We start from the raw sequence: 27214 nt of genomic DNA, 5'->3' as shown, positions 1-27214 counted from the left end.
AGTGAACAGCTTAAATTTTATCTGTGTGTGAAGACACGGCATACACGTGCTCACTTTTTATATTTGTGCGCGTGAATTGTCACTTTATTCACCAGTTCCGTCAGTGCCTACTTTATGGCGCAGCAATAAGCAAGATAGATTTGGATGGGCCTGCCCTCAGGGAGGACTTGGTCTGTTTGGTGCACTGAGATTCTTAAGTGGCTTGACCATGGTAGCTTTTGGACTGGTTGCCCTAATTTAAAATTATTCAATAATTCATGCAAATATAACTTAGCCATATGAGCAGTCGCATCATGTGTTGAAATGTGCTTTGGATTACGTGCAGATTACAGTTTCCTCCCCAAGGTCTGGTGCTAGATGATGCGAGAGTTAAATGTGTAGAAATGAAACAGAACTTAATACACAACAAAACCAGGAAAATACCATGAAAAAATTAACTTCAGTGGTGTTTTTTTCTTTATTGGTGGGAAATTATAGCTGCAGAAATAGAACGGTTCAGTGCCATGTTCCAGGAAAAGAAGCAGGAAGTGCAGACTGCGATTTTAAGAGTTGATCAGCTCAGTCAACAACTGGAAGATTTAAAGAAAGGAAAACTGAACGGGTTCCAGTCTTACAATGGCAAGCTGACTGGGCCGGCTGCGGTGGAGTTGAAACGCCTGTACCAAGAACTACAGGTACCTCACCCGGGGCTGAGGGATGAGTCTATTAAGTCTATTTGCAGCATAGGCTGGAAATCCCAGGAACTGGAAACAAATGACTGGACTCTAATTGAATAACAGACACAAAATGCATTTGGTACAAAATAATTTGTTTTAATGGCAGCACTGGGGAGTGAACCCAGGGCCTCATGCATGCGAAGCACGCCCTCTACCCGAGCTACACCCTCCCCCGACAAGAATTTTTAAAACAGCTTTGAGATGTAATTCACATAGCGTACAATTCACCTTTTAAGTTATACAATTAAGTGGTTTTTTGTATCTTCACGGAGTTCTATAGCTAGCACCACACTCGATTTTAGAACCTCACCTTCGAAAGAAGCCCCACACCTCTTAGCCATCAGCCCACAACCCCCGTCCCTCTGGAGCCAAGCAGCCACGACTCTAATTTTTGTCTCTAGGGATTTGCCTATTCTGGGAATTTCGTATGAATAGAGTCATATAGTTCTTTGTGACTGGCTTCTTTTATTGAGCATGTATGAATTTAATTGGCAGTATAATGAACTGGTAAAGAACTTGGCTTTAGCTGATACTTAAGGCCTCTGTGTTAACTGTGTTTTGACAAGATAGATGCCTACTGTTAAATCTTCATCGTAGCTTGGGTCGCTGTAACAGGATACCCCATACTGGGGGCTTACACAACAGACATTTGTGTCTCAGTCCTGGAGGCTGTGGTCCAAGATCCAGGTGATGGCAAACTTGGTTCGTGGGAGGGTCCACTTCTGGCTGGCACACGGCTGCCGCCTTGCTGTGTCCTCACACACTCTGGTCTCCCTCCTCTGAGAAGGCTACTTAACCCCATCGTGAAGGCCCCACCCTCATGACCTCATCATGGCCCAATTACCTCCTGCAGGCCCATCTCCAAATACTGACACTGTGGATTAGGGCTTTGACATACAAAATTTGGGGAGGCCACAGTCCTAAAACCTTCAAGATTTTCATTTCTCAGAAGCTGTCATTTAGCAGGTGATTTTTCAAGCCAGAAACAAGCTTTGCAATTCTATTACACTTGTTAGAGAAAGTATTATATCATTTTACGAAATGGGAATTCTAATTACAGAGAGTTAACTCACTTGTTGCTGTTAAATTCTGTGACACAAAATGCGTGGAAATTGTTAGAAGACTTTATTCCTTTTTACATTTTAAGCAATTGTTAAAAATGCGGGGTTCCTAAGGATTTTTTTTGGTGAAGTGTGATGAATGTAATATATTTATTTATGTGTATATCCAACTTTTTGACTGCAATCTAGGTTAAAAAGTACATGTTCCCTCCTGTTTGGTACACATGTGCAGGTGTGTCAGTGCTAGTGTAAGCGTGCACATCTGAGATTTTCACGAGACCAGACTTAACCTTCATGCGCAGTGCCCTCTGACACTGTCTCTGTTTCATTTTGTCCAAGTGCTGGTTATGACTCATTAAAATGATACAGGAGCGTTCTATTTGGTGAGTCGGCCAACCTTTGGATTTCCTGCTCCCTCGTTCGGTGGCCTGTGGGGCAGAACAGACACCTCTCCCACACTCATCGTTGGTGCTAGTCATTCCATACATTTTGAAGAAGACACATTTGCCGACATTTGCTCTTTTTTGTTCCATATGAAATATGTTCTGGCTTCATCTGTGCTGTACCTGTCAAATATTAGCACACAGGTGACAGTGAATGTATATAAATACACATGAGAACCAGATGTTCCTTTTTCTTCTTTTTTTAATCTCCCTCACGATGAGAAGTTGACCATTTAATTAATACAAATCGTAAACATATTTTCTATCTTGCAGATTCGTAACCAGCTGAACCAGGAACAGAATTCAAAACTCCAGCAGCAGAAGGAGCTCTTAAATAAGCGCAACATGGAGGTGGCCATGATGGACACGCGGATCAACGAGCTGCGTGAACGTCTTTACGGGAAAAAAATTCAGGCACGTGGAAAAGAAAATATTTCTGTGAGATAAACTGCTAAAAATGGTTCATCCCCAAATTGTCCATCTTCACTGTGATACCATCCTGCTCCCCAGCAGCCAGAGCTGATGAAATATAAATTGGCCACAAACCGTAAAAAACAACAGTAGGGGATGGTTCTTTTTCCCCAAGACACAGCTGGTTCCTGATGTGTGGCATCATCCCTCCCCGGCCGCGGGGCTTCTGCTTCCTCACCCTCCTCCCTGGGGCAGCTCTGTCTTCTCTCTGCTGGGCAGGCTTTGGCCCCCATCTGCAGCGCCCATTTTAAGCTGTGCCATTGGCACAGCTTCCTTGACCTTGTGTCGTCCTGTATTCTTGCCGTGAACTGATTTGCCTTTCCCGGCCCAGGAGTCATCATAAGATTCTTAGAAATAACCCACGTGGAAGGGCTTTGTAAACTCGAGCAGAGTGCTGTATAAGGGGTCTGTGCTTTTTAAAAATCTTGATTTGGTATTTTGAATTTCAAAGGTAATAAATACTCAAAAAAAGACACTTAAAACAAACATTTAAAGGAAAATGTGGAAGTCCCTCCCATTCTTCTCATTCTCCAGGGATGATAGTTGTTAATGGTTCCAGTCTTTTGCTTAAGACAGACAGGAAGGTATTCAGGTTTTAATCGAAATGTAATTGTAGGAATTACATCATCACACTGTTCTGCACCACACTGTTGTTTTTTGGGGGTTTTTTTTCCTTCTTTTTTTAAACCACAACATGAGTATCTTTCCAGGTCATGACCTCATTACTTTTGTAACTTCCGTATACTACTCCGTGTCCCAGGGCCTGTGGTCACTGTACCCAGCCACGTGGTCAGGCAGGGTGTCTCGGGACCTGCTGTTGTTCTTGGTGCTTCGGTGAACACGTGTATCGCTGAGGGCTCACGGGAGGAAAAGGGACCAGCGCTGCGTTGGTATATTTGGCTGGGTCTAGCACCTGACCTTCCTTCCACTCGGGGTGCTCAGGGTCTGATGGAAGTGGTGGCGGAGTGCAGAGCCGATTGGCCTGCCGTCCTCGGGCAGCTGGGACTCGCGCACCGTCCCCTCACCCACACTCCAACATGGGTGTTTTCACGATTGACGCATTCTCTTGTTGGCTTCTGTTGCTCTGAAGGTGGCTCTCAGGTGAGGGGCAGGCTCTAGGGGCTTGGCCTGGTGGGTGGGTGAGGAGGGCGCTGGAGGAGGAAGGCACTGCCTCTTCTGTGGGCATCGTGACTGGCAGTCTCAGGGAAAGCACCTCTGACTTACAGATATACACTTTTTTAAACCAGAGTGCTTCAGGGTCAGTGGTTAATCTGTACAACACTGTGACTGCAGACCAGTGGTTTCCATTTTCTCTCAGTAACAGCGCAGAGACTGTGGGAGAGGGTGCGTGCGCACCTCCATGCTTGCTGACACTGCAGTCTTCAGTGACGGTGTATCAGTCAGGGTTCTCAGGGAAACAGAACCGGTTCTGGGTGTGCATGTGTGTAAAGACAGACCAGCTGACTGATTCTGAGGACTCGCTCCCACGCTTGTGGAGGCTGACATGTCCAAAACCTGCAGGGCTGGCCTGCAGGCCCAGGGAGCCGCAGGCGCTGCCGCGCGAGGCTGCAGCACCTGCCCACAGGATTCTCTCTTCCTGGGAGACCGTAATCTTTTCCTCTAAGGCCTTCAGCCTATTGGATGCAGCCCGTCCATGTTATGAAGGGCAGTCTGCCTTCCTCAGAGTCTGTTGATTCAAATGTTAGTCTCATCTTAAAAAATACTGTCCCAGCAACATCTGGACATGTCTGACCAAATATCCAAGTGTCACATCCTTGCCAGGTTGACACAGAAAATTAACCATCACAGATGCTAGATAAATGGTACTTCTTACATTCCACCTGCTACTTCACGGGGTCCCCCTGAAGAATTTGGTACTTCTGCAGATGTGTGTCTCCACCCAAAGGTTTTAGGTACTTTGAGCAGTTGTCAGAATCATGGACCCTCTCTCCAGAATGACACGTGCTTGTGCTCATGCATGCAGAATTTGGCATTCAGTTGTAGGAGGGGTAGGGACGTCTCACTCAGCCTATCCGGGGACCCCTAAGGAGCCAGCGTTTCTCTAGTTAGACCCTGTTCTGGGCCCTGCTATTGTTGGCATTGTCACGTGACCAGCGTCCCTGCTGAGAACAGCAGAGCTGCCTTCAGGGAACTGGCCAGTCCTCACCTGCTTCCAGGCCCTGTCACCTTGCCCTGCATGGCTTATTACCCTTTATCGTGACTTTTGAATGTGGGCACAGAGATTCAGAGATGTTAAATCACCTGCGCAAGGCAGCACAGCAAGTCAGTGGCAGAGCAGGATTTGAAGCCAGGCTGAGAGCCCAGGCTTTGATGATGCCTCTGTGCCCACCCAGGGGAGGGATCGCATCCCCCCCGATGAGACGGTTATGTGCTTGGAGGGGTCCTAGGAGGCTGTCCAGTTACACCGTCAGCTCCTGGTTTTTCCAGCTCACATTCAGGTAGGTGTTATCGGAGCATTGGTCCTGTGGGACTGTGGGTTGAAGCCCTTTTTTGAAGTCTCACCCTTTCTAGATACTGGTCTTTCAGGGTGACCCCTTCCTAAGCAAAGGTTATTGGGCAAGGGGTTCAGCTCTGAGCAGTCTGTCATGCTCAGCTTACGGTTTCTTTTCACCTGAGGAGACTCCTGACTCTCATTTCTCCCCATTTTATAGCTGAGCCGTGTGAATGGCACATCGTCGCCGCAGTCACCCCTGAGCACGCCAGGCAGGGTGGCTGCAGTGGGGCCTTACATCCAGGTTCCCAGCACCGGCAACTACCCTGTGCCCGGGGACCCCGTAAAGCCCCAGTCTCTCACCATCGCCTCAAGTGCTGCCCATGGAAGATCCAAACCTGGTGAGTGGCCGGGCCCCCTTCCTGGTGGGGAGCGTGAGCAGCAAGGGGGGCTGTGGGGGCACAGCGGCCTCAGAGGAGCCCCTGCCCACCCCCAGTGTCCCCCGAGGCACTCGGTCGTCCAGGGCAGCCGTGGGGAGCTGCGTGCCACCACGCTGACACAGGGACAGGTTCTCTGTATTGAACTCACCACCTTTACTGAGTGGCTTTTCAAAACACAGATTAATGAAGGCTGCACCCTCTCACGGCCCTGGGTTTGTGTACCTGTCAGGCACACGGCGGCCAGTGGTGGCCACTGCACTGCACGCCAGGCCTGCTGCTCGTCCTGGCACGGCCGGCACTGTGGCTGGCCTGCCTTTCCCCACCCAGCACAGTCTTCATCTCTTAGAAAGTCCGCAGACCCATCCCTCTGAATTCCGTGTGGCCGGCCGCGGGGCTCCCCGCGCTGCACAGGTACACAGCCGAGTCCCTCAGCGCCCAGGCTGCCAGCCGAGCGCAGCCCTGATTCTCCGTGGCGAGTCCACTCTCCTGCCTCGGAGGAAGATGGCTGTTTTAAACTGATGCATAAGATGCCGGCACTGCTTTGCAGTGAGACTGTGTGACTGGGGCTGACCCACCGCCCCGTCAAAGTCGCAGGGCGCAGGTGCACAGTGCAGCGATCCGTCACTGGTGACAGCAGGGCTGCGGGCCGGGGCGGGCCTGCACTGCGAGGACGTTCTCAGGGCTGGTGGTAGATGGGTGCTGCCCTTCTGTGTGTGTGCTCCGTGCTCTCGCTGGAGGGCCTGGTGCTTGCCGTGACCCAGGCAGGAGGGTGCGTCGCCAGCCTCAGATTTCTCTGTGGCTGTCTCGTAAGCCATGCGGAGTGTGTGGTGGGCAGGAAAGTCAAATTGCAGCTTTCTTCGATAAGCTGTTGTTTATAGTTCTAAGCACCAGATAGTGGGAGTGGCTGTTTCCAGTGGCAGATAATTAGCACAGCCAGTGGCCTGTCTCCCGACTTAATCATAAACGCTTCCCACGCTGAGAATGGCTCCTGTTTCCCCTCCCCCCCAGGGGTCTGTGCGGGGCCACCTTCACAGGTTGCGGGGAAAGGCCGCACTCTCGGGGCTGGGGGAGGGGCCTTCAGAAGGAGCCTTGGTCTTTCTGCTGTGGTGGGAGGTGAGCAGACGCAGGACGCCTGTGCACCCCCGCCCTGGGGGCGGAATCTCAGCCCAGATGTGGGACTGGAGTGGGAAACCTCCCGGGGAGACTAACCCGCGGGGTCGGCCATCCTTCTGGTTCCGTGTCACACAGATGGCCATGGTCATCCCCGAGCAGCCAGCCCGTGGACAGTGTCAGACCTTGACGTGGGGCCTGACTGCGGTTCGTCTCGGCCCTCTGCGCACCGGTTTGTAAACCGTACGTTGGCTGGCGGGCCTGGTGGGAGGCTCTGGTCCTCAGCACTGCCAAGTCCACAGCGCTTCTCCTTCCAAACTGACAAAGGCTGCTCCTCGCAGTCAGCCGGGGGAAGAGATGCCACACAGGCACGCCTGCCCTGCCCGCCACAGTCGGGCGGCGCCTGGGGCCGGCCACAGCAGCCAGCCCTCTTCAGGGAGGTGCTGGCCCAGGAAGCGTTTTGTGGTTTTGTTTGTACAAACTTAGGATGATTGTCTGAGTTCACTGTGAGGCTTTTAGTTTTATCTTCAGTACAGGAATCTCCCATCAAATTTAAAGACGATTGTCCCTTTATAATAAGAATATATTTCTTCTACACCTCCTCTCTCATCCTGAAGAAGGAAAATCCCTAGGCCCTTCCTTTCTAGTGCCTTTATGGCTGATTTCCATGAAAGTTCCTGCTGCTGTGAGATTTAGGAGCAGCTGGACGGCCACGTTTCCTGTGACACTGAGAGGGGGCCAGGAAACCCAGCTCCCACGGCCAGCCCCGCCCGCCCTCCTGAGTCAGCAGTGGGCTGGGTTTGTTTCCCATCGGCCAGAGTTTGTACCTCGGGGCACTCTTGGTGAACCTGCGCATTTCTGGCCCGTACCCGCCCCCAATCTGATACAATAGAGGGGGTGTGAAAGCACAGCAGCCAGAGCAAAGTGATGGTTTGGACTGAGGCCTTGGAAATGCCCCACCAGGGCCCTCGCTGCCCGGAGGAGGAGGGGTTAGCAGTGCAGCAGCGACTCAGCTGAGCTGCTGCACCGCGTAGACGTGGTCCAGGGGCGGCTGCTGACTGGCCTCCAGGGGCTCCGAGCTGGGGGGAGTCTCCTCTTCCTGTCTTAGCAGCCGCAGGTTTGGGCTGGAGCACTGCTGGTGGACGGAGGGACGGGGCTATGTCCCCTCGGATTTCTCTCCGCCTTGTGTGGCTGGTGGCTGGGCGTTCACCACTTCAGTCTGGCCCGCACCGGGCTGTGAGCTAATCCTACAGAGGCCGTGATGTATCATGTCACTGCGAGTGAGCCTGTCTTACCAGGGAATGCTCCTGCACCCTTTTTCAGTTTGGAAAATGCTGTTAAAAAACATACCTTTTCAATGGCTTTCCTGAAAACGCTGGGCTGATGGCTTTCTAATCACTGCAGCAGAGCAATAACCTGCTACTCCAATCAGTGGGAGCTTGTCCTGTCCTCCTGTGATCATGAGTTACTTTAAGAGGATAGGAATTTCTAAAAGGTTAAGTCAAATTTTTCTTTTAATACTAGAAGCAGTACAGGTCAAACCCGTTAAGAAGTCATAAGAGAAATCTTTTTGTATTGCTGTATGTAACTGTACTTGTAAATACTGTTTGAAAACTGAGTGCCAGCACTTATTTTATTCCCTAGTGTTGATGTAACGGGTTTGACCTGTATCTAAATGGGGGCCAAGAATGTGGCTTTGATCCCTTGGCCCCTGGCCCGGGTTGGCGCAGCCCCGTGCTTGGTCGTCGAGTCTCTGCCCGTGTGACAGCGCTGCCTGCCATGCCGGTGGAGGCCGCCCTCGGTCTTGCCTCGCGCGAGCACGTGTTCAGGGAGGGGGCTTGGCCGCTGGATGATGGAGCTCCAGCAAAGTGTGTGTCCCAGTGGGGTTTTGTTCCTGGCAGGGAGTTAGTCTTATGTTGGTTCAACTAATTTCAAGCAAAGTTTTACTGATACTCTGTTCTTTTCCAGCCAACGATGGAAATTGGCCAACACTGAAACAGAATCCTAGCTCTTCAGTGAAAGCAATGCAGGTTGCCAGTGTGGACTGGAAGGACCCTGGTGTGGAGGGGCCTCTCAAGCAGGGGGCCGTCTCCAGCCAGCCTGTGCCCTTGTCAGCACTAGGAGCTGCGGAGAAGCTGGTAGGCCGTTTGTCTCTGTCACAGAACACAAACAAGCTCCTCACCACCTGCACCCATGTCTGGCTCTCATCTTCATCTTGAGGGTTGGGAGGTGTCCTGAGGCAGGTTCACGCTGCTTGTGCCCAGGCCACACCCATGTCTGAAGGGGCCGGGTGCACGGGTACATGCCTTTGCTCAGGGTCCTTCGTCCCACTGTTCGGTCCCCGCAGTGTGCCGTGTGCCTGGTCACAAGCTGATTTGAAGGATTACAAGTCCTGCTTTGTATTCTCTTGTGACTGTGGAGGGAAATGTGCTTATTAACTTTTCAAAGGGTGACTTTGTCTTTCTTTTTGACCTCTAAATTTAGGGCATTGAGATTGGTAAAGCGCCACCCCCCATGCCTGGTGTCAGCAAGCAGCTGCCCCCAAGCTACGGGACGTACCCAAGTCCTGCACCTGTGGGCCCAGGGTCCACAAACTCCCTGGAGAGGAGGAAGGAGGGCAGCTTGCCCAGGCCCAGCGCAGGCTTGCCCAGTCGGCAGAAACCCACCCCGCTGCCTCCTGCGGGCAGCCCTCACCAGCCAGGTTCCTCACAGCAGATTCAGCAGAGGATTTCCGTGCCGCCAAGTCCTACGTACCCGCCAACGGGGCTGCCTGCATTTCCAGCTGGAGACGGCAAACCTGAACTCCCACTGACAGTGGCCATTAGGCCCTTTCTGGCTGATAAAGGATCAAGGCCACAGTCCCCCAGGAAGGGACCCCAGACAGTGAATTCAAGTTCCATATACTCCGTGTACCTCCAGCAAGCCACACCGCCCAAGAATTACCAGCCAGCGGCGCACAGCGCCTTCAATAAGTCGGTTAAAGCAGGTACGGTGGGCTTGCTGCTCCTCTTGGGCTAGATCCTTTTACTGAAGAAAGTGCCAGTCCGTGTCCTTACTTTGGGACGACATGCTCTTTAGGATTCAACTTGATTTCTGTGTAAAGTGTGGCCTTAGGTACCTGTGTGAGGCAGGGGTAAAGGGTGAACTGCAGGCACAGTTGTGCAGGGCATCGCAGCTGACTTCCTGTCTGCAGCCAGGCCCTAGGGACAGTGATGTAAGGGGGTGTCTGCTGATCTGGGACCCTTTCCCAGAGCCCGCAGGGAGAGAAGCCTTGGTTTGGGTGAGGGGACACCAGCCCTGGGCCAAGGGAAGGCAAGTGAGAGAAGGGAGCCTAGGTCCGCACAGACAGAGACTAACGGAGAGCCTCATCTGTGCGGCCGGCCGGGCTGGGCCTCCCCACGTTCTCGGGCTTCCATACTCCCGTCCAGGACTCTTTAGGCGTGCGTGGCCCCCCGTGCCCAGGGACCCCCTGGCCCGCAGCAGGCTCCGCCCTGTGCTGGGAGAGGCCTGCCCCTTCCCTAGTGCCCCCAGGCCACCAGGTGAGACCTTCCTTCCTGAGGTGGCCTGTTCTATACCATTCAGCTTCGTCCGAGGGTCAGGTAAGTTCTCCTTGGCCAGGAAAGAGCAAGGGTCTGCTTGGGACAGGGCAGGAAGGCAGGTTTGTAACTTCTTTTTTCATTTTTTTCATTTGAAAAATCCCCAATTCTGGAAACCCAAATGTAAAAACTGATAAATTAGAGACACTTCACCTTCAGAAGGAGTTGGTGCTGTTCCGTGAACGGTAGGGTCCCTTTGGGATTTAAAACTAGGCATAGCATCTTCAGCAGCAGATGCCCATCTCTGTAGGAGCCCATCTCTGTGTCACTGATGGTGCTCAGGAGCCAGGCCCCAGAACCCACAGGCTGCTGAAGTCGCCCTGTCCTCTGTCTCCTCCAGTGTACGGGAAACCTGTCTTACCGTCCGGCTCCACATCCCCGTCCCCGTTACCATTTCTTCACGGGTCACTGGCCACAAGCGCCTCGCAGCCACAGCCTCCAGAAAGCACCGAGAAGGAGGCCGAGCAGGACGGCCCCGCCCCGCCTGGGGACGGCACGGGCGCCGTGGAGAGCCTGCCGCGGCCACTCAGCCCCACCAAGCTCACGCCCATCGTGCACTCGCCGCTGCGCTACCAGAGCGACGCCGACCTAGAGGCCCTGCGCAGGAAGCTGGCCAACGCGCCGCGGCCCCTGAAGAAGCGCAGCTCCATCACGGAGCCCGAGGGCCCCAGCGGGCCCAACATCCAGAAGCTGCTGTACCAGCGCTTCAACACCCTGGCCGGCGGCATGGAGGGCGCCCCTTTCTACCAGCCCAGCCCCTCGCAGGACTTCATGGGCACCTTAGCCGACGTGGACAATGGGAACACCAACGCCAACGGGAACCTGGGGGAGGCTGGCCCCGCCCCGCCCACGGCCCCGCTGCCCGCTGAGCCCACCCCCGCCTCCGATGCCAACGACAACAAGCTGCCTTCCCCCGAGCCAGGGGGGCTCCTTTGTCCCGTGAACACCCACCAGGCCCCCGAGCCCGCCGAGGACGACAACAACAATGTGGCCACGACCCCGTCCACAGACCAGCTCCCCAGCCCCGGGGCCGAGGCCCCCTCTCCAGGGCAGGAGCAGGTGGCCCTGCCACTGGCCCCCACCGTGCCCCCAACGGCGGCCTTGACGGTAGGTGTTGCCCTGGGCCAGGGCCACAGCTCCCTCGTCACCCTGCCAGCGCTTGCTGAAGATGCACCTGTGTTGGCGGTGGCACTGGGGTTGGTGGGCCCTGCAGGGCACAGCCCAAGGTGTTCCTGAGGAGGGGAGCCATGGCTGCACCCCAAAGGGCAGGCAATGAGGGGAAGGAGAGCCTTCTAGACAAGGTTCCAGGTGGGAGGGCGACACCGAGGGGGCCAGGCAGGTGGGCTCCCCTGCAGTGGGCGGAACTGAGCAGCTCACTCCCTAAGGAAGCAGCTGAGCTTGGCCATCACCCTCCTCACTGTCACTCACCTTGCTGTGGAGCCGTCCCTCCGGGCAGTGCCAGGCACTGCTCTGCTCAGGCTCTAGACCCTCGCCTTTGCCGCCCGGGCCTGGCTGGTTGGCAAACAGCTTTGAGTCAAAAGCCTGCTTCCTTCCCAATAGAACAAACGGACCAACCTGAAGAAGCCAAACTCGGAGCGGACAGGGCACGGGCTGAGGGTCCGGTTCAGCCCCCTGGCGCTGCTCCTGGATGCCTCTCTGGAAGGAGAGTTCGACCTGGTGCAGAGGGTCATCTACGAGGTGAGTGAGCGCGGCCACCGCGTCGGCTGCCCCGGGCCTGACCGGGGCTCACACAGGCGCCCTGTGTCCTAGGTGGAGGACCCCAGCCAGCCCAATGACGAGGGCATCACCCCACTGCACAACGCCGTCTGCGCCGGCCACCACCACATTGTCAAGTTCCTGCTGGACTTCGGGGTTAATGTGAATGCTGCTGACAGTGACGGCTGGTGAGGGCCCCTGGGGCGTGGGGTCCAGAATGGGGGTTGGGGGGGCAGGAAGGAAGGAGGATGCCAGCACTTGGTCCTGGGGTGTGCATCCTCCGGCCTTTGTTCACTGGGTTTTGTTAAAGGTTTGGCTGGGACGTATTCGCCATTGTAGGCTGAGCGGGAGTCAGTCTGTTTTTCAATGGCCAGAAAGTGCACAGGGAAGGGAGTCTCACAGGCCGGCCTCGTGAGTTGAGGCAGTGGTCTTGCTGCTGTGGGCAGGCCCCTGTGGCCCTGAAGTCGTCGTCACAGGCAGCTGTCTGTCCTGCCTCATTTGGTCATCTGTCAATTGTGGTAAAATACACAGAACAGTTACCACAGCAGCCATTTCTGGGGACATGCCAGTGGTGCGAGGGACACCCGGGTCGCCATTGTATAGGCATCTGTCTCCCAGCCCGCTGCCCACCCGCACTTTTCAGGAACGTGTGTGGTCCTAAACTGTCAGTAGAAATCAGGCCACTGGAAAGACAGCGGCCTGGAGGTGAGCGGGGCCCTGGGTGCACAGCCGCCAGGCCTGCTCAAATGGCCACGCTGTCGGTTCCAGGACCCCGCTGCACTGCGCCGCCTCCTGCAACAGCGTGCACCTCTGCAAGCAGCTGGTGGAGAGTGGCGCCGCCATTTTTGCCTCAACCATCAGTGACGTTGAGACAGCCGCGGACAAGTGCGAAGAGATGGAGGAAGGCTACATCCAGTGTTCCCAGTTTCTGTATGGTACGCGGGGTGGGCGGGCTGGTGCCTCCAGCCCTTCTCCTGGCCGCGTGGGGAGAAGCCCCGGGTTAACCTTGGGGGCAGCCCAGGAAGTCATCACGATGGAGGTCACACTGTCCGTCGGGCTCGTTCCTGAAGACGTGTTGGAAAATCCACATTGTTGCGAGCCCGTGCCAGGTTGCTAGAAACAAAACCACTTCTAGGTTTTGGCTAGATGGTGCCCTCTGGGCAGAGAAGTAGGGGTGGGTGGCTGGGCTGTCTGTGCACTTGGGCTGGGATGCACTGGGACCTGCCTCCGCCCAGAGAGAGGCCTGTGACGGCCGACGGTGTCCCAGTGTGGTGACCGTGGTGGGTGAGCACTGGTCTTCCGTCCCGCTTTTTAGGCAGAGGGGTTGGCAGGGCTGCAGCATCTCTGAGGCTGAAGTCAACAGGTCATCCACCCCACATCTGTGGGTCCAGCCCACCTCAGACCCTCGGCCCTGGGGACAAAGTGATAAATAGGCAGGCTGAGCTCCCAGAACTGGGGGGGCCGCAGTCCCAGGACACCTGTGCCTTGGGGCCTGGCGGCCGGTCCTGGGCATGCACTCACTCCACTGGGGAGAGCTTCCTGCTATCGGAGCAGCAACGCAGCTGCTTTTGACATTGACTTTTGTATGTTCTCGGTGCGGGTTGAGCTTTACTGGAGAAATGTCTTTCAGAACCACAGCCTTTGCTCTGGACTAAAATCCCCAGCAGCACTCCTCCCACCAGGATGTGAGAAGGACTGTGGGTGTTAAGCGGGGGTGGCAGCTGGCCGAGTTGGCAGCGTGGCCCTTCTGGCCCTGGAGCGAACAGGGCTCTTTGCCGCCCACCCGCCACAGGGACCTGACGGTTTGCTCTCCCATCCCAGGGGTGCAGGAGAAGTTGGGTGTGATGAACAAAGGTGTGGTGTACGCCCTGTGGGCTTACGAGGCCCAGAACAGTGACGAGCTGTCCTTCCACGAAGGCGACGCGCTCACCATCCTGAGGCGCAAGGATGAGAGCGAGACCGAGTGGTGGTGGGCCCGCCTGGGGGACCGGGAGGGCTACGTGCCCAAAAACCTGCTGGGGGTGAGTGCTCGGAGCTGCTGGCTCACCCCTTTCTGCCTGCCTGGGGAGCACGGGGCGCTGGGCGAGGTGCGGCTTGCATCCCGTGGGTGACTCAGTGCAGGAGCTCCCCCCAAGCCCTGGTACCCCCACGGGTGGGTGAGTTTGTGGAGCTGGCGGGAGGGTTGGCAGGCCCTGGGGAGCTGTGGAGGTGTTTGCTCTTGGGGAGGCCCCGGGGCAGGCCAGCACCCTGGTGGCGGCTGCTCGCTGTGCTCTGCTCTTAAGGCGCCACCCAGCAGTGTCTTCAGTGGGGGTGGGTGGGGAGATGGGGCACCCGCGGGCTGCTCCCAAGTACTGCATTCACAACCGCATCAGACCTCTCGGCCTGCATGCCCGGCAGGTGCCACGTTCACCCCACCTTCACTGGAAGTCAGTGGCCTACCAGGCACCTTTGGGGGCCTTACAGCCAGTGACAGGGACTTTAGATGGTTTGAGCCCACGGGGATTGAGGGTGGACTCAGTAGGAGGTGACAGCCCAGGAGCTGAGGAGCTGGTGTGCAGCCTCGTGGGGAGCCCGGCTCCACGGCCGTCCCACCCTGACCCCTCTCCCTCGGCCCCCAGTTGTACCCACGGATCAAACCCCGACAGCGAACACTGGCCTGAATGTCCCTCCAGAGCACCGCCCAGACTTGCCGGCGAACAGGAGCCACCCAGGAGATTTCTCCACTTCCCTGGGAAAGCTGAAGCTAGGAGCGGTTTTACTGGTGCTCACTTTAGCAGACGGCGTCCACAATGTGAAACCCCGGCAGTTTCTAGGTGAGGCCCTTTCTCCAGCTCACCCACACCGGGAGGGGTACTTTCACCTCCGAAGAAGACTGAATTTTGCCAATTACTGTAAATCCAAATAAATACCCAGCTTTCTCAACCACCGCCCTTGTTGCCAGAAAGCAGCCCTACAGTTAAGCGCTGGCTGGTGGCCAGTGAAGACCGATGCTCTGCTCGACTTGGGCGCACGGCTGCCCCTCAGTCCCATGTCACTCAGCCCACAGTGAACACTCCCAGCCACTGTGAGGTGTGTCCCCCTGCTGGAGCCCTGCCCACCTGTGGCCTGGAAACCACAGGAACCCAGTGTCCTTTTCTTCCTCACCTCGTGCGTTTCTTCCTAGCATCACCAGAGGGGCCCGTGTGTGGAAACTCCCGTCCCATGGTGGTGTCTGGTGTGCCGGCTCTGGGCCTCAATCTGGGTCACCCAGGCCGCTGGTGCCGGGCTGGACTTCATGCCATGGGCACGAGGACCCTGAGGACGAGGTGACACACAGTCAGGGGTCTCAACGCAGCACTGCCTTCTCTGCAACCTCTTGCTGCCCAGGTGTGGTTCTGACGCCCTCCCAGGGTGGACGGGCCCTGCTGAGTGCAGTCTTGCCCTCGAGCCGGGGGGGTGGGTGGGCGTCGGGAGGGTGGCCCTGGGACAGGAGGGCAGGGCCCAGCCTCCCTGTCCGGGTGGCCATGATGCAATAACATTTGCCCCAGTTCTAGACTTAAAGCAAGTAAGGCACTTCCCTGAGATCTGAACTGTACGTACAGGCTTTTATATACCAAGAGTATTTTTTGACTAGACCACTCGAAGCTATCAGAACCATGTTGGAAATGTTTTCTTCTCTCATTAAAATCCAGGCCCTTAGGCTTTATTTTCCATGTACGAGTCTTGTGTGTACTTTACGTACAAACGTGTAGAGCCTTGCTGTAGTCAACCAGTTTGAAGCACTGATTGTACCCAGCGGGGTGGTGAGGAACGGACACCCCACGGGCAGCCTCTGAGGAGCCGTGTCCACATGCACACAATAAACCGCTGTCTCCCACCGGCGGCTGCGAGTCTTGTGTTCCGGGGCCCGAGCGGAGCTGTGCAGGCAGCTCAGGTGGTCGGGACACAGCGAGGCGAGGCCTGACCCGTATTTTCAAAATAGGTTTTAATCATAAGCTTTATATACAAATTGTTGTACAGTTATTTTAATAAAGTGAAATAGTAAGTGAAAAGTACAAAACACAAAGCTTGCTCCTTCCCCCCGTGAAGTATCAGAGGCGTGTGCACAGCCCCAAATTAGTGACGCAGTGAACGGACAGCCTGTAAAATGGGTTCGGGCCAACTGTAAGCCGCGTACAGGAGACCAGGCAGGCAGCAGGGCCCACCAGGCCAGGTCTCCGCTGCCGGCCCACTTCTGAAGAACAACTAACAAAACGAGCAGCAAGGGGCCAGGACCCGCTCGCACGCTCGGGCCTGACAGCTTACGCTGCACAGTTAGCAGCTGTGCAGCTCAGCGGCTCCCACCCCCGGGTAAGTATCAACAGGGTAACAAATTCTGAAGCACAAGCTGTTGAGAGCGTTAATCAGCGGTGTACGTATTGCACTAGGTAAGCGGACACTTGGTTCTCCGAATACTTGAGTTGCGTTTCCAGTACGTGTCGGGCTGGTTGTGCCTGTGTCCGCAGGGAGCGGGCGCCACGGTCCCACGTTGGCTGACTGGCCTGCGTGGAGTTACTGGTCCCGGGATTCGTAGAGGAGCTTGGCGGCCTGCAAGGTGACCCAAAATAAGCACGGAGCCTGGCAGGGGCGCCCCCGGTGGAGCGGGAGGCAGGTCTTCATCTGGGAAAGGTGGGCAGTGCCCTGGTGGCAGGGCCAGGGCCACGGTACCTTGTGCATGGCCGCCAACCATGCTGTCGCCTGCCTCCTGCTGCCATTTGCGTCCTCACCGGCAGTCAGCTTCAGCTGCATCACGCCCTCTGCCCCTGGGGTTCTGTAGTGCAGGGACATGCCTGTGGCCCGTCCGTTGCCTCCTGGGGGCAGGAGACAAGGTAAGGCTGCCCCGAGGGGACTCTGAGCACCCAGGATGCTGCCAGCCCTGACGTGGTGGCCAGGTGGTGAAGCCTGTGCGAGGGAGGCGCCTTCTGGTGTATGACCCCAAGTAACAAGACTGGAGGTCCAGGACAAACACGGCCACATCACTGAGAGCCCAGGGAGAGAAGCAAGTGCCGCATCTCCCAGCCCCGGCGGGGCACCTGCGGGGGGCGGGGCCTGCACCACCCTGGCCAGCCTCCCACCCGCCCCACCACCGAGAACAGGGTCGAGCAGAGGGAGCCAGAGAAGTGCCACCACCTTGGTCACCAGCACCCCACCCTAGCACATGAGCTCCGGAAAAGATGCCCCGTGTAGGTCAGCCTGCTGGGACGTGGCCTGCCTGCCCCTGGGCTGGGACCAGCTGCTCCATGGACAATGACCCGATTCCTACACCTGTTCTGAGAACCCTTCTGTCCCAACCATGTCAGCAGTCACATGGAGACCAGCTCCTGGTGACGTTCACCTACAGCTCTTCTGCTGACTGTGGGAGGAAGACTCCAGCTCTCAGAAGAGTCCTTCAATCAGACACAGGTCTCCAAGTCAACATGCAGGCCAGTGGGGTCAGGACGCGAGCTGGTAGAGAGGGCGAACCACCACCAGAGAGCTGCCTCCGTGACCTCGCATGAGCCACGGTCCTACCCTGCAAGTCAGTCCAGCTTGGCCCGGCGGGGCTCCCTGTGGGTGCCCCCAGCCGGCTCTGCCCGCCACCTGCTCCGTAAGTGGTTTTACCGGCGCGCCGGCCACACTTCCATGTCTCCTATGCTGCCTCCAGCTCAGGGAGCTGCCCCAGTGCCCCCACTCCCATGAGAAGACAAGGTTCTGGGGATTCAAAGGTTCCAGGAAACTTTTGGCAGAGCAGGGTTCACTGTACTCCCAATGGGCATCATGAGCCCCAGCTGCTGGGACTTCGGAAAGGCTGGCAACTTCACTGGGCCAGCTGGATGGTGACCGCTCCCTGGCCTCTGGTGGGCCACGGCAAGGCCGTTCCTGCGCGCACCCTCCAAGGCTGAGCCCAGCTCCTCCAGACCTGGACTTCCCACCAGGGCACCTGCAACTCAGCCTGCTTGCGCTCAGGGGACAGAGGGGGCCAAACACTGGCCAGGCCCTCCCGCCCCAGCATTCCAGGAGTCGGACGTGCAGGAGGCGCCTCGAAGAACACAGTGAGCCCGGCTGTGAAGGACAGGACCATGTTGGGAGAAGGGCCGCCACCCGCCGGCGGACTGGGCCTGCTGAGGGCCAGCAGATGCTGACGTGAAAGCGTCACTGAGCCCTGCTTTCCCCCGGGACAGAATGAGCAAACTAGACAGAGCTCTTCCGCCAGGATACTGTCTTAGACCCGACCCTCTTCCAAATCAACCAAAAGTGAATGGGTGTTTCGCAGAGAACCCTGACGTGGACCCCTCGAGACAGCAGGATGCGAAGGAGGCGCAGGGCCCGGGCAGTCAGGGGAAAGGCGAGGAGCATGTGTCTGACCTTCAGAGGCGGGCTGGCTCCCCGGGAGGCTGGTGTGAGTGTGAGTGTCTTTTTCTACGTCAAGGAGGTAGGCAGGCAGGAGAGAAGACAAGCAAGAGCCAATCAGAACACAGAAAGCACGGTGGACACAGCCACACGGACTCCTCAGCACACTGTGCAGAGCGGAACACAGACTCCCCTTCGGGGGAAGGGCGGCCGCTGCGCACGGAGGTTTGGGTGGGAAGACCCAGACTGGGCTCCTCCCCGCGAGCCCACGAGGAGCCACAGAGCCTTGTCTCCACAGAAGCCGACGGCAGGGAGTGCCAGGAGGGCCCTGCCCCAGACACTCGGGAATCTGGTGGTGCCAACTGCATCTGGGCTTGATCCTGGGTCCGAGTCCAAAAATACATGAAATGGCACAGGAGAGCGTTCAGACAACGTGTTTAGGCAAATTTTCCTTCGTTGTTTTTTTTACATGTTAAGCCCCTGTTCACTGGCGAGTTCCCGAGCCAGTTACTGGATACAGGCCCACAGGGGAGGACAGGCAGGAGCCTTGGAGACCCTGCCACAGGCTGAGTGGGATGGCCCAACAGACCCTGTCCGCGAGGCTGTGCTTGGCCCCAAAGGTCATCCCGGCTGGCCGCACGCGGCCTTTACCTCCAGGAGGGAAGCCTTCCGTGAGCATCTGCACGGTGGAAACGTGCGCGATCTCCACCTCGCGGCGGCTGTCCCCGTCCAGAAGCAAGTACCTACAGCAAACGAAATGTGTCCATGCCATGCCACTTCCCGGCTCGGTATGACAGCTGTCAGCGCCGGGCCACACCCTGCTCTTACCTCTGGTTGCTGGAAAGACGACAAACCATTGTTTCTGATTTCTCTGAGTTTCCAAAAGTCACGAGGAAGGTGGCTCCTTGGGATGCAAAGCCAAACGTGAGGACATGGCTGCTGCTTTGTTACGTGTGTTCCAGGCTGGCAGGCCAGCTCCCGTGGGACACGCACAGGGCCAGGGCGGGATGAAAGCAAGGCGAGCTCTACCCCGCGGCCCCTGCCGAGGCCCACAAGAGGCACCGCCTCAGGGGAGGCTGTGCTCCAGGTGACCTTACCTCCCAAAGGCCTAGGTCACAGGGCATCACCCCCACCCCCATGCTCAGGAGCAATGGCCCAGAGCAGCAGCGAGAAGGCACAGAGACCCCCCCACCCCACCCCCCTGCTACCAGGAGTGGTACCGCGGGCTGGGGTGAGGGCTGCTCAGTCCTCAGAAGCTCTGGGGGGGCAGACCTGTGTCCCTGAGCCCCGGGTGAGACTCAGCCTGCTGCCGCCCCAGGGAAGTGCCGCCCGAGCCCAGGGTGGACGTCCCCAACCCGGGTCCCAGGCCCAGCAGGTCAGCCAATGTGTCAGGTGTGTCCGTCTCCACAGAGAAGGGCCGGGGCTGCACCCACTTCTCAGGTGCCCACGAGTGCCGGGCCGGGCCGGCCCCAGGCACTTACCACTCAGGAGCACCTTGAGCTGCCTGTCATAAAACTCGGCCTCCTTGTGGGACACCAGGGCGCACTGGGCGCACTGCCGCACAGGGTCCACGAAGCACATGCGCCGCAGTGGCACCTTCTGGCTGCAGCACTTGTCACAGAAGCACTTCCCACAGCGGCGACAGTGGTGCTGGGGACACGGGGCACTCAGTGAGGACGCGCAGGGGCCCCACGGGCAGGCGGCCCCTCACCCATCTCTCCGCAATGGGACCACCGACCAGGCTGCGACTGAGCCAGGGCTCTGACACAGGCCCACCGCCCGCCCCACCCACCCCACGGCCTCAGCTCACCTTCCGGGTGAGAAAGTCAAACTTGGTGTCACACTGCATACACCTTGGGCACTAGGAGAGAAGGTGGCAGAGCGTCAGGACCCGGAGCCCACGCCGCGCAGCCCAGCCCTGACGGCGCAGTCAGCTCCCTCTGAAACCAGCCAGGGAAGCACCCATGAGCCCTGCCTGGTACCGGGGGTGGAGGAAAGCGTGGCCAGGGGCTAGGCGGGGGGCAGTGTCCCGTCGGCAAAGTCAGCACCAGGTAAGTGCTTGAAACACACCTCGGGTCAGGGAACCAGACAGAACAGACCGGACCTGCGACCTGGGGCTCAGGAGGCTGGACCTGCTGGACAGCAAGTCCCATGCCCGCTGCCCCGAGATGCACAGATGATCAGGAGGTTGGGGACAGAGCACCAGAGGGACAGGCGAGGCCCAGGACCTGAAATGGCCACAGCATTGCCAAAGCAACCGACCACACAAAAGAGCTCAGACCCGCCACCCCACGCAAAGTGACAGTCACTTCCACAGACGGGCTGTCCCTGGTGGACACACCTGCCACCCCAGCCCAATGATGCAGTGACAGTGAAACACCACCTCCAGGCAGGGAGCCAGGAATGTAATCAGACACCCTGCCCATGTGACCCAAGGGTGACCCGTCCAACAGGGCGTGTCCCCCAGGGTCCTGCCCTTCTTCCTCACTGACCAGCTGCTCTGGGCGGCCGGAACCCATGCCACCCGGGCTCTGTTCCCCACCCTCCCTGACCCCCCAAAACACAGGGGCTTGGCCCCCCTGCTCTGCACATACCACCTCCAGGCCCAGCTGTGGGACCCAGCACTGCCTGGCCAGTCAGGCCTGTCACTCTGAGGAGATTCACAAGAGGTGCCAATGCCCACCATCCTCAGCTGGTCTAAAACAGCCCCGTGGTGCCGGGGCCCTGCAGATGCTTCTGGAAGGAGCCTGGCCTCCATGGCACAGTGTGCCCTTCTCCATGGAAGGACAGGCATCAGGCGAGCCTGCAGCAGGAAGGCGCCCTCGCCCCACCCAGCCCCACATGGCCGGGGCCCCGCACCGAGCTTCCTGAGATCCCATGACTAACCTCGTTTTCTCTGCTTGTAAGCTGCTTTCTGGACTTGGACCCAGGGCCTGGTCCGCCCTGGCCTTCCAGAACCATCTACAGCTCCCCGCCAACTTCAGGCTCCGGCTGGCTGATCACTGAGCTGCTGCTTCTGCCAGCCCCTGCCTTCCACAGTCAGTTCTGGAATGTTCCCTGTGTTTGGTGCTTGGGCCTCTCCACATGGCAGGGCCTCTGTGTCACGCTCCCTGGTGACCTCACACAACCACCAGCCACAGAATCCACTGGGTGTGGGTGTAGCCAGGGAGGCTGAGCCACTGGGAAAGCCAGCATCAGACCAGGCTTCAGCACACAGAGCTGTGCTCCCGGGGTGGGACGCGGCTCCCAGGGCCGCTCCCTGTATGCTGGGACGTACACATCTGGACCACTGAGAAACCAATTTCTAAACTAAGACCAAATCCAAATTGAAAATTTGCTCCCTTAAAAATATTAGTGAACTAGAAGCTTTTTATTAATCTAAGTAAGCCAATGAGGTTATTTTTAAATATAGTAACTTTCTTGTTATTTACATAAAAGAAACTTTTCAAATGATCAAGAGAACAACTTGATATGAGAACAAAATTAAATAAGGAACTAAAGCAACGGGTGAGGGTATGAGAGTGAAACCCCACCAACGCACTCCTACCCCCAGCCTGATGGAAAGCTGCACCAAAGGCAAGGCACAGCGCCACCCGGCCCCCAGCCCCGCACCCCTGCACTGGGCCAGAGGCTCTGGGCTTCCGGGCACCTGCTCTCTGGGGAGACAGAACGTACCGAAGTCCAGAAATCAGGTGTGATCAACCCATTTCCGCCACGTGCAGCCAGAGGGGCCTGAGATGCCAGCCCCTCAGGCTGCGTGGCACCCAGACCTCCATGTGTTGCCGGGGGTGGCGCTCACACAGGCACAATCGCAGGAGAACCAGGACCCTCCAAAGGGACCCTAGGAGCTCAGGGAGGGCCCTGCCATGAGATGCACGCGCGCACACACACACCCCCCACCCCTGCCAGGACGGGCAGCAGGCCGGCTGTGGAGCGTCTCACTCCACGTGAAGCAGCACGAACAGGCGCGCCTCCAGCCCAGCTCGGGAGCCTGCGCTCACCTCCACAGGGCCCCGGCCCCGCAGATGGGGGAGACCGGTGGGGAGGAGGGGCCTCACTGAAACGTCAGCCCTAGTGAGACACCCCAACTCCAAGCCCGCTGCCGGCTGCGGGTCCCGGAGTCCGAGCCCGGCCGCCCACCGTCGGGCCCTCGCTGGTCCAGCAAACCAGCAGGTGACTCGGGCTCCCTGCCAGCTAAGCTTTCCGGTGGGTAAGTGAGGAGACCATGAGCAGTAACAGGAGAAACCAGAAAGGGCCAGAGGACACTGGCCCGGACCAAAGACGTGAGCACAGAAGGGGCTTCTGGGACTTGGGGGTTCACCCTGCACAGCTGACAGCACAGGCCAGGCACAGAGCTCGATGGAGACGGGTCCTGGCCAACCTGCTGCCCAGATTCAGGCACCAAGAGCCCCTGGTGCCCGGGGCAACCCGTCAGAACTAGTCCCCACCCAAAAGGGTCTGCCCAAGGGCAACTCCCCCTCAGCGTGAAAATAACAAAGTTTTAGGACAGATGCCCACCCTCCCTCTAAGGCTAAGGTGACAAAGGATAGTCATGCCCTCCACACTGTCCTCTCTGAGGCACTGCTGGCGCCTGGCTCTCACACTAGACCAGGTCTTAGGTTCCTCAAAAATAAGCCATAAAAGTTAAGTTTTAAAATACACGTATTAATGTGTCTTCATTAAAAAAGCAGCTTTCTTAAAGAGTAAAAGCTTAACTCCTACAAATAAAGAACGACCCTGAGTTGAAGACTCAACTCTCTGCTGCATTAACAAAGGACCAGGCTCACGCAGCCCCATCTGCTGTGCAGCACAGAGTGGCCTGGAGCTCCGGGGGAAGGGAAGGGGTCCCCCCCAGGCCCAGGGAAGGAGGCCAGACCGCCAGCCTTCCTCAGGGCGCAGGGAGGCCCTGGTGGTGTTTCACAGTCACGCTTTCTCCCAACACCAGAAGCAGCGCCCAGCCAGCCTGAGGGGCCGTGGGCAGCTCTCCTGAGGGAGACAGTGCCCCTGGAGGTCCACTGGCTCCGCAGCCCCAACCCTGCACCATGATGGACTCGCCCAGGATCCTGGGGGCCAGAGATCTGGGAACCCCACTGGTAGTGTTCTAGGAACGCATCTCGCAAAGAACCCCCTCCCCATGTGACTTAGAGAAAACTCACAGACACCCCTGCTCACCCACGACAAGCCAGACACAGACCCCAAATGTGACTGCTGACCAGTCTGTCCCCACTCATCCGTCAGAATAAAATGCCCACTGACCTGACAAAACTTTCATCAATCTTCTCTCCTTCCTTTAGGCCCCCAAACTCCGCTTAGCCTGGGGTGATGCCTCCCCTGATGTGCTGTCAGATCAGCACCTGCCCCTCCACCTCCACCGCTCACCCCCTCCCCTTCTAGCCTGGGTCACTCCTCCCACGAAGGAAACCCGTTGCTGCCTGGTCTTGGACAGTTTGCAGACCCCTTGGTTGGAGCTTCCCCTCCTACAATGACCATAAATCTCTCCCCACCTAAGTCTGACCTTGTTTTTTATCTGACACACCATGCTCTCCCCTCCCTGGTTCTGCATCTGCAGGGTATCTGAGCATCAAAATGACAGCACAGAGCCGTCATCATTGGTTACACCCAGTGCCGAGGATGGGAAAAAAAGGGGGTGAGCATGCAAAACTGCACGGATTTCAAGGAGAAAACTCAGTATTTGGGGCTACATGCCAAACAGCGCACCCCAAGCCCACTCCCCACACTCCCCCACTGCCTCCTGGCCTCACCAGCTCCCAGGGAGGCACGCACTGTGGAATCCTTGACGTTGACACTAGAAAAGAAATCCCCAGTTATTTCTGAGGCAGGAAACCCCCTGAGAAGCCGAGAGCCGCAGACGTTTCCCGCACTTGTAGGGGTGTCCCCCAGGGCCCAAGCTAACAACCTGGTTCAGGGTCACGCACCCAGTAACAGATGCAGAATGGGCTGGCCTCGGACCAGCGGGAGACAGCTGGAATGACAAGAGGGGAGGGTGTCTACAGACATGACAGCAACACTAACCCACACAAGGGCGAGAATGGGGGATGTCGGAGGAAGCCAAAGATGACATGTCACCTCCGGCCCTGCTCTACCTAATTCTTCCGCCTACTCCAGACCACCACAGGTAAACCTGCCCCTCCCAAAACACAGTGATTGTGATCATGACATTCTGGAAGCACCGACCAGGCAAGGAGCAGACTGACCCATCCCAGGCTCCATCCCAAACTTCCCAGCCCAAGCTGCCCCAGTCCAAGGTCCTTTTCCTCCAGAATGCTCCCTTTGGTAATTTCTCGACTCTGGGGCATGTCCCAGTAAATTTCAAGACAAACTTCCTCAGACTCAGAAAGTAGTCCACAGTCACTCAGAGGCCTCCTCCCGTCCTCCAAGCTCCCTCGGCCTCTCAGGCCTCCTCTGGCTGCTCAGACCACAAATAGGGGTTTGTGAGCTCAGATCAGTGTTTCTGAAGGGCACCCGCCACCCCGCCAGCACGGAGCGAAACGTCTGTTAAAGGATGGGGTGCCACGCTGATTCGAGTCTTTCAGCCCGACCCTGTCAGTCTCCTGAGTTCTCCAGTCGGCTGGGCAGAGCTCCAGGCGCACCTCACCGCGTGGCCCTGCAATACGAGGCCCACACAGAAAGGCAACTTACGTGGGAAAACCTATGCAACGAGGATTTCAGGAAAAAGCGAGGGGCCCTGGACAGGAATGGCAGTGGGGATCCCAAGGTCGCACAGCAGCGGTGCCCCGGCTAGACCGTGTTTCCACGCACGTCCGCATGCTCCGAGCAGCGGGGCTCACATCCCTGTGCCAGCCATTCCCCAGGGGATCAACCGGACGGAAAACGTCTAAAGAGGGTCCTCAAGGGGCAGCAGTGGGCAAAGGCTGAGACACATCAGCCTGGCCTCGGGGACACCCTCGGGCGACCGCTCAGGGAGCTGCAGACACTGCAGACACCCGGCCCACCGGGCGCTCGGGCGCCTGGGCTCCCCTCCCCCACAGGGAAGAGAAATTCTCCCTCACGTGCTCGTGCCTGCTCCTTGTCAGTTCGTGCTGCTTTGACTGGTCTTTGAACCATGATAATGTCCACCTGCTTCTCTCACGGATCCAGTTAGATGAAGTCTGACATGCGCTTATGTATGGGAACCAGACCCACGATAACACCTCCTTTTTCCTTTAATCATCTCTCACTGCACTAACCGAGGAGACCAAGTGAGGAAAGGTACGTTCTGTTAGTTCAAAGTGTACAAGGACCAAGAGAAAAATGCAGAAGAGAGCACAAACAGGTCAACAAAGAACAAGAGGGGAGGGGCGACGTGGCCCAGCTCAGTGACCCCGCCACCCACTCCCCAGCACGGCGCCCTCTCTGTGCCCTGACTGCAGGCACCTGGTGACTGCCAGCTCCCCTCAGGGCGCCAGGGCGGTGCCGCTTAAGTGGAAAGAGCAGCCCCGGCAGGACCAGGACGGAGGACTGAGCCCTTCCCCGGGGCTGGCCCCACGGCCCCTCCCCAGCTTCTGGGCAACTCACCACCAGAGTCTTAAAAAACACCTGATTGCATTCCAGTCTCTTAGAAACACCTGACTGCATTCCTCAGCAGAAAACCTGCCGCCTGATAGGTGATTCTCAGGGAAGGGAGGAAAAGTAGTCGATCACAATGCGTGAGGGAGCAGTAACTTATAGCCTTTTCAAAAATCGTGGAGCGCTGGTGTCTCAGACATTTGTGATTTACAGGAATGCACGAAGTTTTTCGCACGGCTTCACGTAGCTGAGAATTACTGGCTTACGGGATCCTGTCCAAACTCCTGGGCCGGCACAGAAGGGCCTTCAGAAGGTGCCGCACCCACTCTGCCGACGGGACAGCTCATGCCTGTCCGCCCCGCACCTCTCGGGAGCAGGTGCAGCTCGCCAGCCCGGACGCCCTCCAGACTCGGTCCGGAGACGCCTACTCACACCCGAGACCTCCCTCAAACACCACCCGCCGCGCAGTGCAGACCCCGAGGGTCCTCCAGGGAGGATGCTGTTTGGTAAACAAACGCCGGACTCCTCGGCTGTCCCGCGGGGTTCCAGCTCAGCAGCTCAACCAATGGGCGCTGTGGGATTCGCAGACGCCCCGGGGGTGGCAAAGCCCGGGTCACATTGTGGGGAGGTCTGTGAGGGGCACAGAAACTTAGGGAGAGCCTGCGCGCCCCGAGGACGGGAGCCAGGCCGGGACAGAGCGCACGGGCAGCAGGGGCGCGGGGGCGCCACCAGAGCGCGGAGCGGGTGCCGCGGGCGGCCGAGGGGGACCCGGAGCGCGGGGGGCGGGCCGGCTGGGGAGGGGCGTCGGGGAGGCAGGGCGGGCCCGGATCGGGGTCCCGGGCCGGAGGGCGGGCGGGAGCAACCTACCTCCTTGTCCGGGACCCATTGCGGCTCCTCCAGGCCGAATGGGCTGCCGAAGGCGCGGTGCTCGGGCACCATGCGCAGGCCGCTGGGTGAGCGCACCAGCTTCTTCGAGTCGCGGCGCGCGGCCACCTCGGAAGACATGACGCCGCCTCAGCGCTCGCCCGCCGCGCGCGACCGGGTCCTCGCCCCGTCGGGAGCCCCGCCCCGCCCCGCCCCGCCAGCGCGGCTGACGGCGCCCGCGCCCAATAGTCTCGCCCGGCCCGGAGCGCGGGCCAATCGGCGCCCAGGATCCGCCCTGTCGCTGCGCTGTCCAATCGGAACGAGGGCACCTCCCCTGGCACCCTGCGGTCTGTCACCAATAGGCAGTGAGGGCCGGCCCGAGCACGCCCCGCCCCTCTCGGGGCAATTGAGACTTTGGATTGGCCAATTAGTCTGCTGCGTGGGCGCTGCTTCGTCTCTTATTGGCACAT

At 57.9% G+C, this 27214-nt stretch overlaps 2 protein-coding genes across 4 annotated transcripts in view; one reads left to right on the top strand and one right to left on the bottom strand.

Moving 5' to 3' along the window:
* The window catches only part of PPP1R13B (protein phosphatase 1 regulatory subunit 13B), an 80979-nt gene extending 65118 nt beyond the window's left edge, over window positions 1-15861 (top strand). The window contains exons 7-18 of one of the 2 annotated variants that reach the window (XM_032482758.1): window positions 478-674; window positions 2494-2634; window positions 5364-5544; window positions 6832-6936; window positions 8662-8831; window positions 9178-9679; window positions 10630-11396; window positions 11850-11987; window positions 12060-12193; window positions 12774-12940; window positions 13827-14026; window positions 14624-15861. In XM_032482758.1, coding sequence (XP_032338649.1) covers window positions 478-674; window positions 2494-2634; window positions 5364-5544; window positions 6832-6936; window positions 8662-8831; window positions 9178-9679; window positions 10630-11396; window positions 11850-11987; window positions 12060-12193; window positions 12774-12940; window positions 13827-14026; window positions 14624-14665 — 2744 coding nt within the window. In that variant the 3' untranslated portion in view covers window positions 14666-15861. The remainder of the gene's footprint in view (window positions 1-477; window positions 675-2493; window positions 2635-5363; window positions 5545-6831; window positions 6937-8661; window positions 8832-9177; window positions 9680-10629; window positions 11397-11849; window positions 11988-12059; window positions 12194-12773; window positions 12941-13826; window positions 14027-14623) is intronic. The other variant, XM_032482759.1, reaches the window with a different exon arrangement.
* Window positions 15862-15952: 91 nt separating this feature from the next.
* Window positions 15953-26955, bottom strand: ZFYVE21 (zinc finger FYVE-type containing 21). Of its 2 annotated transcripts, XM_032482790.1 has the most exons (8): window positions 26748-26955; window positions 20164-20214; window positions 19835-20003; window positions 19182-19257; window positions 19005-19096; window positions 18369-18422; window positions 16692-16834; window positions 15953-16571 (listed from the first exon to the last, which is right to left on the bottom strand). In XM_032482790.1, exons 1-8 carry the CDS (start codon window positions 26883-26885, stop codon window positions 16536-16538), a joined length of 759 nt encoding a protein of 252 aa, XP_032338681.1. In that variant the 5' UTR covers window positions 26886-26955; the 3' UTR covers window positions 15953-16535. The 2 variants fall into 2 exon arrangements, with proteins under 2 accessions (XP_032338681.1, XP_032338682.1); XM_032482791.1 differs by lacking the exon at window positions 18369-18422 and having other exon boundaries at window positions 26748-26953.
* Between the last annotated feature and the right edge of the window lie 259 nt (window positions 26956-27214).

Source organism: Camelus ferus, chromosome 6 (assembly GCF_009834535.1).
Source record: "Camelus ferus isolate YT-003-E chromosome 6, BCGSAC_Cfer_1.0, whole genome shotgun sequence".
Taxonomy (NCBI): domain Eukaryota; kingdom Metazoa; phylum Chordata; class Mammalia; order Artiodactyla; family Camelidae; genus Camelus; species Camelus ferus.
The sequence above is the reverse complement of the archived record's forward strand: the minus strand, read 5'-3'. Positions and strand labels throughout refer to the sequence as shown.

Excerpts from the sequence above, each read along its gene's own strand:
- ZFYVE21 (XM_032482790.1), bottom strand. The coding sequence starts at position 26,885 with ATGTCTTCCGAGGTGGCCGCGCGCCGCGACTCGAAGAAGCTGGTGCGC. Across the intron at positions 19,097-19,181 it reads CGTCTTTCCAGCAACCAGAG|GTACTTGCTTCTGGACGGGG; the intron begins GTAAGAGCAGGG and ends CGTTTGCTGTAG. Across the intron at positions 18,423-19,004 it reads GGAAGGCTTCCCTCCTGGAG|AAAAAGACACTCACACTCAC; the intron begins GTAAAGGCCGCG and ends TCCTTGACGTAG.